General features: G+C 41.8%; 1 protein-coding gene across 1 annotated transcript; it reads right to left on the reverse strand.

Annotated features, from left to right (window-relative positions):
* Positions 1–1021: 1021 nt before the first annotated feature.
* LOC148185946 (uncharacterized) lies at positions 1022–5501 on the reverse strand. The gene is made up of 6 exons (XM_088073064.1): positions 5388–5501; positions 2011–2132; positions 1843–1913; positions 1494–1670; positions 1341–1403; positions 1022–1098 (listed from the first exon to the last, which is right to left on the reverse strand). Exons 1-6 carry the CDS (start codon positions 5499–5501, stop codon positions 1022–1024), a joined length of 624 nt encoding a protein of 207 aa, XP_087929190.1.
* Positions 5502–9523: the final 4022 nt, after the last annotated feature.

A 9523-nucleotide genomic window follows, 5' to 3' on the forward strand; every position in this document is an offset into this window, starting at 1 on the left:
AAGTCCATTCACAGCATAAATGTGCAGGTAGGCTACAGGTAGATTGACTACTGTTTCAAAATGTTAAAGACTGCATCATAGTTCAACATCTGTCTCTGCACTGTCAAGATCGTATGTGATGCTGCACACATCATTTCCAATGTGGAGGCCAAGTGGCCTGGATCTGTTCATGACTCAAGGATTTATCATGAGTCTAACCTGAGCAACAGACTGCAACGTGGTAAGCAGCCTAAAGATTTTCAAAATATAATTCACTTGTCTCCCTCCTTTAATATACTCTAATGTATCCACTATATGTTACAGGAGAGTTTGATGGCCTTCTGCTGGGTGACAGGGGTTACCCATGCCAACCTAGGCTGATGACCCCATACCCTGACCCTGAACCAGGCCCCCAACAGAACTTCAACCGGGCTCACTGCAGGACAAGAGCCCGGGTGGAGATGACCATAGGCCTGCTGAAAGCCCGTTTCCAGTGCCTGCGTCACCTCAGGGTGACCCCTGAGAGGGCCTGTAATATTATTGTGGCATGTGTTGTTCTTCATAATATTGCCACTATTAGAGGAGAGCAACACCCTGCCCTACAAATTGAAGACCCAGATGATGACCCCATCCACCTGCCAGCTATCCAGGACGGCGGAGCAGTCAGAGACACCATATGCCATAATCACTTCAGAGTTTAAGTCACCATCATCACCACCACAGCAGTCAAATAAAGACATGATACACATTTCATTTGGTCGTCTTTATTTCCTGCAAATAAAAGAGCTAGTTTAGTTAATGTTCCAATAGTTAACATAATTCATCTGTGACCATGCACCCACCTCTAACTTGTGCTCCAGTATTGCAATTTCCAGATCGGCCCTCCTAATCTGGCGGTCCAAGTATTGTATTTCTTTATCTGTTTTCTGGATTTTTTTCAGCAAGTGTATTTTGTATATCTCTTTTACTGGTAACTGGGAACACATAGACAACATTAAATTATACAGTTGTACATGAATTCCACAGAATGAACCTCTGGAGTTTACTGAACATCCATCTCACTGTGTCCATCTGTGCAGTGGAAGTTGAGGGACTGTCCTGCTGTTGCCCAGCCATGCTCTGTTAAAAAGGATGAGAACGTGCAATACTTCAGTGTAGGCTAAATGTCACACTCTATATTCCACGAGAATGTTAAGAAATGTGAATGGGAAGAGAACTATTAGTAACATACCTCTGTATGCCTTTCTGAATTCCCCTCTGTAAAGGCAGCAGACACAGTTTCATCCTCTTCATCCTAGATGAGTGATATGTTTCAGTATACTTAAACTACCATTTGGCAAAATCTTTGGAGTATTGCCTACTTACAGTTACAAGGCCTGTTGTGGCATGAAGGGGCTCCACCAGGCAGATAGCACCATCAGAATCTGTTGGGCCAAAAGAAAAAAAAAAAGACATGAAAGAGAAATTAATATTTGTACGAATATGCTTTAAAAATATATTTATAGGCATATTACATTTTATAAAAGCACTTGTGTCTTGGGGGGTGGTCTCAGAGGATGAGTTCCCTCCAGGGATTCCCTCAGCCACTGGCCTCCCAAAATTCTGGCTTAGGGCCAGCTCCTCTGCCTCTGTTAGAGGTGGAGGTGCTGGGCCACCACCCGTTTTACGGGCATCTGCTTTCTTTCTGTTGGCTGAGTAGAAGTCTGTGTTAGTTTAAATAGACTTAATTATTTAACAAAACATTATATGGATGAAGACATTTAGGCTATGTGTGGGATAACAGCCACTTAATATTTAGGCTACTTTACAATGTAAAACATGATCAAAATGAGGTACCTCCATGAGATTGTGTCGAGGTCTTACCTGTTTGAACAATGTTTTTATATTTCATCTTAAGCTGCTGCCACGTGCGCTTCTCCCCCGCGGGATTGCACCTAAATGTAATAAAATGAAATAAATTAATGCACTACCATTCAAACAGTTTTCCCCTGTAATAGTATTGTGATTGCAAAGGACTACATTTAAACTTACGCATTGACCCGGGCAGCAATGTTCTCCCACGCCGTCTCCCTCTCTTTTGCAGCTGCAGCGGTGTTGCACTTCTTTCTAAAAACGTGTTCAAACTCCGCATATGAGCGCATTAAAATTGTGTCCTTAATTTACTCGTACCTAAACACACACACACACACAAACACATATACATATATACACAATATCACAACATTATATAAATATATCATATCCCACATCATATAAATATATTACATATAATATCTAATATCTTGAGACCCTGCTGATGGTCATTGCAGAATTGCAGAATTCAAGAACCTACGACGTGCGACCTGCAGGCTGAATGGGGCCTGGAAGAGAATAAAAAGTGGGGTTACCACTTTAACTACTATGTTGGCCAAGTGCTTTTCTACCGCTTTTATCAGGGGAGCAATTTGGTCCAGGGAAGATTGGAGCCCGGTTCACCTCAAACGATTGAGAAGTCCTGTTCTCTGTGGTGTTCAGATGGTTGAGAGGTGAGGCAATACCATCATCTGATGAGATGCAGAGCCATCCAAACAGCATCCAAATTGTAAAGGTGGATGGAGCGGACTAGGCAACGCTGAATCAGAGCCTTGTTGAAGAACAAGAGTTGGAAAAGACTGTCACAGTGATTTGGAAATCAATATGAGACGTCTCCACCCAATGGTTCTTAAGAGTGACTTTTCAAATGTTTGGAAAAACTCCTGTGGGTCAATCCATTGTGGAGAGTTTCAGTTCTGAAAATGGGATATTTTTAACTAACCTGAGTGTGCCGGTGAAGGAGTGGATGAAAATGTTGGATGACTGTGAGATCCAAATTGGCATGCTGTTTTGCACCAGTCGATGCTATCAGGAGGTGTAAAAAAGAATCTCTCTTATTCTAAAAAAAAAAAAAGATCAAGTTACGAGGTCACTCCCACCTGTTTTCCCCCGCCCCTCTCCTTTAACATATATAGATCGGACTCTAGGACCCTGTGACTCTACCACCTTGTGCTTTTGCGTCGTTTTGAACATCATATATTCGCCATTCAGGCACTCTTGTTACGCATACACGCCTCCAGGCCAGCTGACAGCTTTGCTGGGGTGCCATGCGCCAAACTTTCCCTGTGGCAAAATCGTCTATGATGTCTTTAAAGTCCAGTTTCTTTACTTCACAGGAGAAGAGGCCTTTTTTGAGCTGCTATATATTATCCAGTCCCTATTGATTTTTTCCCATCCATTGGGGGATGTGGAAAATGTCAATTAGTTTGGGAATTCCCTGCCCTCTGCATCTGCTGGCAATTCCTTTGCCCTCTCAGAGAATGTTGTTCGTTTTGCCATGACACATATGATGTCTACTCTATCAGAGTCTGTCACTTTATTTGGCCAAAATGCAGGGTCGCTAAAATCAAGTGTCTGATCAGTCTCTGATCCAGCCTGCTCAGACCCTCCGACGGAGCAGCGGGCCCCTCCTGCATCACTGTGATGCTCCCTGTCTCTCACTTCTCTCTCACCGGCAACCTGACCCTGTCCCTGTCCCTCTACTCCGTGACAGCGGGCCCCTCCCGCTCCACTGTGACTATTTCTCTGTCTCTCTCGTCTCTCTCGTCTCTCTCACTGGCAACCTGACTCTGTCCCTCCGCTGCGGGACCATTATAAGGAAGTCTGGATACAGCCGTGGGGGCGGGGCCTCATTCATTCCTATGAGAGCTGCTCAGTGGCGCATGAAGCAGAGAAAACTCTTTTTCCGGGTTTAGAAAAGTGCAAAATACCCGGATCTACTGGCCCATAGAGCATGCGTAGAAGTGATTAACGACAGCTGAACGCGGCTGAGTGTACCCGAGCATTAGCTTATTAGCAACAGCAGCTAATTGGCGGTATAAAGACAGAGCTGTCGGTTTTAATATTTACGTGATTATCAGATAATGGTATATTTATCTCTCACTACACACACACACACATACACACACATATACATACAACTCATCAGGGAATCATATCGTAATCACAACCGGAGAAATCAAATTAACAGAATCAGAATGTGTTGTGCCCATAAAAAGGTAATAAAAGGTGCTGCTTGTAATATTGCCCCGTGTTTTATTACACAGCTCAACTTTAAGAATACTACGTTCAGTACCTTTCAGTAACTGTCACTAGTGCTCCGCGCTGCTCACTGATAACCGGTAGTTTGAATACAGACCGTAGACTGTATATACGGTCTCTGATACAGACACGGAAAGACGTCCATATTACAGCTTTACAGCCAGCAGCATATGGATGTGTTGAAAATGACTGTGATTAAAAAAAAAAAAAAAAAAAAAAATCCATTACTACGGCCGGTACGAAGCCTGTGCTGTGTCAGGGACTCCAAGAGTTACATGCGCGTTCCCGCGATAGAGTCCCGCGGGTCTGATGCACATTCATTTTATGTCTGGAGAAACACCGAATTCCAAATCTTGATTCGGAAAATAGTGCATTTTACGTCTTTAGGACTTAATGTTTTTAATAATGGCTATAAAAAAATGCCTTCTGAAAAGTCAACATGTCTCAAAAAAAATTATCCAGTTATTTAAGGAGGTCTCTTTCCCAATGTTAACAAATGGGGAAAAGTCTTTCTGGGCCAGTGTGCATCATGTGACGCTGTAGATCTACTTTTGGCCACTATGTAAATTTTGCTTCAGAGGGTGGCGCACTTCCTGGGGGTTTGTGCAGGAGAGTGAGCGCTTCTCACATCACTCTCTCTGTCACCTGACTGCAGCTGGGGCTCTCTCCTTTGACTCACCTTCTCTGTCTCTTTCAAACTCAACTGTTTCTGCCAAAGATTACGTCTTGTGTCAGGCTTTCCTACAAGCTTATGGACGTTAACGTTAGAGCTAAGTCACGTTACAAGGCTGGTAAAAATTGGTGCTGTTTCTTACCTCGCTCTACGTTGACTTTACCAGTCCCAGCTTCACCGTCACCTTTTTTTTAAAAATATTTATCTAGAAAATCTCTAAGGCCTCTAGTTTCGTCTGCTCTTATCTTTTCTTTCCTTTTCTGAGCACCAGACGTGTGCTGACCAGACATTTTGACGATACTGAACTTCAAATCAAATGGCAACATCAAGTTTTGATCGATGGCCAAACAATTTTTGTGTTGGGGGTGGGGGGATTTTTGATCACTATTTCAACAATTAGGAAGAAAAACAAAGAAAAAGCTTTTATGCAACTCAAATATTACTTATTTCTTTCACATATAGGAATATTTTTAACTTAATGAGGGCCCAGTTTTGCCCCCCCCACCCTGGGCCCGGGACAACAGACCTGTTTGTCCCGCCCTATCGGCGGGCATGCACGCCCCTTCCTCACGTGGAGCTGCGTGATGGGTTGTAGTGCAATTGCATACGCTCAAAGAGTGACCAGCCGGATGCTGTGCTCTCGACGCTGCTTCTTGACGGTGTTAAATCTGCCATCGTTCATCTGCTGAACATTGTTCTGAGCCAGTATCGGACCAAGACCTGCTACGGATGCCATGTCAGCCACCCAAGCCAGATACAGCATGAATGCCTGTGGGAGATCCCAGAGTGTTTATTCCGGACTCACATTAACCCACTTATGAGAAATCTCTGGACACCATGGTTTGTTCCAGCCATCCTCAACTTGCTGTATTCACAGCACATATATACTAGTGAATCCAGCATCTGAGGCATTGTGAAGACATTTCTTCACGATCTGAAGTCATCAGAGAAGATTGTGGACAAAATCAACAAACTTGTTTGTTGGAGAGGACTCTGAAAATAGCTCAACTTTGAGCAGCTGCTGACCTTTGGAGTGGTTCAGAAGACTATTTTTCTTTTTTTAAAGTGCATGCTTTTTTCTCATATATAGTTATTGCTAGACAATTGCACAATGAGAAATTGTTTGAGAGGACTGTTTCAAGCTGTGAGGGAATGGTACATCATTTTTGAGCTATCGGCTCTTTTACATTAGGCCATTGAAATCACTATAAACAAAGTGCCAAAGTACAATGGAGTTGTATTAGAAAAATTAGAAAAGGTAATGGAAACAGTAAGAGCTCAGTCTTCAGAAGGTCAGTGGGAAGGGAGTGTGCTAAAAGCTGTTACAATGTCAGAAACTTTTGCAACTGATGTTTTACTTCGCTTTTTCAGTATGTCATCAAAGATTTTCCAGAAATTAAAGTATCATTTGTTTGTATGGTATACTTTGCTTGTAGATACTCTGGCCCATCTTGTTACCTTACAAGTGTTACACGTCGATATTAACAGCAGTACCACCAGTCCATTAATGCACAAGCATTGCATTTTCTGAAGAATAAGTGCCTGTAGCACTGTATCTTAGAATGTGTGACAAGACTGAACAGCAATGAACCCAAATGCACGACACCAGAACCAAAAGTCTCTTACAAAAACAAATGCAAAACACAAAATCACTCCGAAGAGGAAAAGTAACAGCAAAAATACTCAGAGATAAGAAACAAAGTATCAACATAAATTCATTCAAATGAGGTTGTAGGAAAACTAGAGATCAACAAAGTATCAACAAAAATTCACTCTTACAAGGTAACAGAAAACTTGAGTCCAACAAAGTATCAAAATAAAATAGGTTTCAAACCTGAACAATACAATAACTTGAGCAACAACAAGACTTGGCATGAATACGGGGCTGGTTCACTGGCTGACGAGACAAGACGAACTAGCACAGGACAAAGGGAGACGCAGATTATATATACACAAGGTAAGGGGAAACATGTGGAGACAATCAGGGCGGGGCCGACAATCACAATGGCGGGAAAACACACAAAGGGAGGAAGTAAGGTGACCTGAAACAAGAGGAGAGTTAGGATTTCAAAATAAAACAGGACATCACAAGACAACATAGACACAAGACAAAAAACAACTTAACATAACTTCCTTGACATGACAATGTGTTTGTGTATGTGTGTTAATTGTAATGTGTGTATAACATAATGTGTCAATAAAAAACATATAAAGAGAAGGAGTATTACGTGACGCTTGTCATTCTTTAAATGACACAGCTTGCAGAAAGATGGAAAAGAAATTTTGATGGAAAAAATTTACTACAATCCCTCCCATCCCCGCAGTTTTGGGGGAGTGGACCGTCTTCACAGGGCCGTGCAGGATGAAACGGGGAGTAAAGTCAAAGTAGATAGGGTGAAAAAAATTCTATCAGAGGAAGATACGTATACCTTAAATAACCTGTCAGGATACATTTTCCCAGAAATAGAGTATTCGTACCCTGACTCCTAAATCAATTTCAACTTGACCTCTGTGACTTGCAGGCGTTGTCGCAATACAATGCTGGGTTCAAGTATCTTTTAACTGTTATCTACATTTTTTCAAAGAAGGCTTATGCCAGAGTGCTGAAGACAAAAACAGGTAGTGAAGAGACCAAGGTATTTGCCTCAGTGTTGACCGGCGGGTATTAGTCCAATCTTTGAACTGGCCGGCCAAGATGGCGACCGAGGCAGACGCTTGTCATTGTAGCTGAGCATTTTCTGGATCTCTATCCCTTACTATCGCTCTGTAAGTGTTATTATGCTGCTATAAATAATAAATAAATACAAACAGTGCTTAAACAACCTCCCGGACTCCGACACGCTCGTCTTTTAACTAATAAGAAGATAATCACCTTTTCCACCCCATCGGCAACCGATAAACAACTAAGCTAAAGCTAAGCTAGGGAAGTCAACAGTGTTACCTGAACGTGACGACACTTCCACAACCCTTACCAGATGGGACAAAGCGCAAAGACAAAGACAAAGAAGCTACCTATCAAGAAGGTATGATTTTTGGAGTGCCTCTTAATGCAAATAAACCATCATCAAGCTCTTCAGCTAGCACTACACCTAAAGCCTCTTCCTTGGTCAATATGGACCACGACTATTCAGGCCTTGAAACCCAGTGCGACGGAAATGCCGATCTTGTTCCTCTGCCACTATCTGCCCCAGATACTCCAATCAAGCCAAAAGAGAAAAAACAAAAAGCAGAGATGTCTTTAGCTGATTTACAGGCTAACATCCTTGCAGCAATCAATGTGCATGCTGACAACCTGGAAGGCATGATTACCAAGAATGCGGTGAGCATTGAAGCCCTGAAAAAATCAGTTGATTTTGCATTTGCCGAAGTTGAGTCATTAAAATCTGATATGAAGGAAGTAAAAACTGCCAGTGCAAAATACGAACAGCAGATTGCAGACCTGCAGCAAAAGGTCAATGAAGCGGAAAGATATGGCCGCAGATGGAATCTCAGACTCCATGGTGTTCCTGAATACAACCCAGAAGATATTAAGGCCAAAGTTATCAACATTTGCTGTGCTATGTTACCTGGCTCTCAACAAAAAATTACAGATGACATCGACATCGTTCACCGCCTAGGGAAATACCAGGGCTCCCAAAACCGATCCAGGACCACCATCATCCGCTTTACGGACAGATCCACGAGAGATCTTCTGTGGAGAGTGGCAAAAAAGAGTGAATACCTCAAAAACAACAGGTTGAGATTTGCTGAAGATCTAACAACACAAGACAAGGCAACACGCAACAAACTGTGGCCCATAATTGAAGCAGCAAAGAAAAATGGGAAAAAGGCTCACTTTGCAGGTACCCGAGTCATCATCAATGGAAAAGAAATACGTCCACAGAACCTTGATGGTCCACAGGTTAACACACCATCCAACAGTGCAACTACCCACAATTAAAGGGATGCAAAGTTCAACACAACTTTACTCAGGATGATTGATGAAGAGGAATAATGAAAACGTGATGAAGAGGGACGGAGTTGAGTGACAAAGGAGAAGAAAAGAGAAAAAATAAATAAAAAAAAAACCCCTCTCAGAACACTTATTGGTTCTTCTTCTTTTTGAGTTTTGATTCTTAATTTTTGAAAAAAGCTGAAAAAATCTTTTTTTTTCTCTTTTTAAGCTCAGGTCCAATAGGCTTTTTGGGCCAATCTTTTTGAAAAACTTTTTTTGTCTTCCTTTAGCAGGTCGTGGAATACTGAAGACAAATTTCGTTACAGTGACTCATTACTATAAACAGTGGGTAAAGACATAAGGGGAAGGTTGAGAAAAAAAAAAGAGATAATTTATTTTTCTATAATCTAAAGAAAGACTTTGGACCCTTATCCCTTCCCCACTCAACCTCTTATCTTTTTTTATAAGATGAAAAGTCTTGTTAAACTGTTATTACTACCTACCTCATGGAGAGTTTGTTTAACACTGGCTTATACTGATATCATTCTCCCTTTTACTTGAAACTTTCTTCTTTATAGTACTCGTTTTCAGTACTTATCTGATACATTGTCTTTTTCTGTTAGTTCTCTTAATGCCAGGGGGTTAAGACAGAATATTAAGCGAAAAGCTTTATTTTTATTTGCTAAACAACAAAAAACTGATTTTTTTTTCTTTCAAGAAACACACTCAGTTAAAAATGATGCTCCATTGTGGAAGGTTCAGTGGGGCAATGACATTTGGTTATCTCATGGCTCAGAGAGAGCAGCGGGCGCTGCTATCTCGAA

Source organism: Plectropomus leopardus, chromosome 22 (genome assembly GCF_026936395.1).
Source record: "Plectropomus leopardus strain MGB_pleo_1.0 chromosome 22, ASM2693639v1, whole genome shotgun sequence".
Classification (NCBI taxonomy): domain Eukaryota; kingdom Metazoa; phylum Chordata; class Actinopteri; order Perciformes; family Serranidae; genus Plectropomus; species Plectropomus leopardus.

Excerpts from the sequence above, each read along its gene's own strand:
- LOC148185946 (XM_088073064.1), bottom strand. The coding sequence starts at position 5,501 with ATGGCATCCGTAGCAGGTCTTGGTCCGATACTGGCTCAGAACAATGTT. Across the intron at positions 1,914-2,010 it reads ATTGCTGCCCGGGTCAATGC|GTGCAATCCCGCGGGGGAGA; the intron begins GTAAGTTTAAAT and ends TATTACATTTAG. Across the intron at positions 1,404-1,493 it reads CACAAGTGCTTTTATAAAAT|ATTCTGATGGTGCTATCTGC; the intron begins GTAATATGCCTA and ends TTGGCCCAACAG.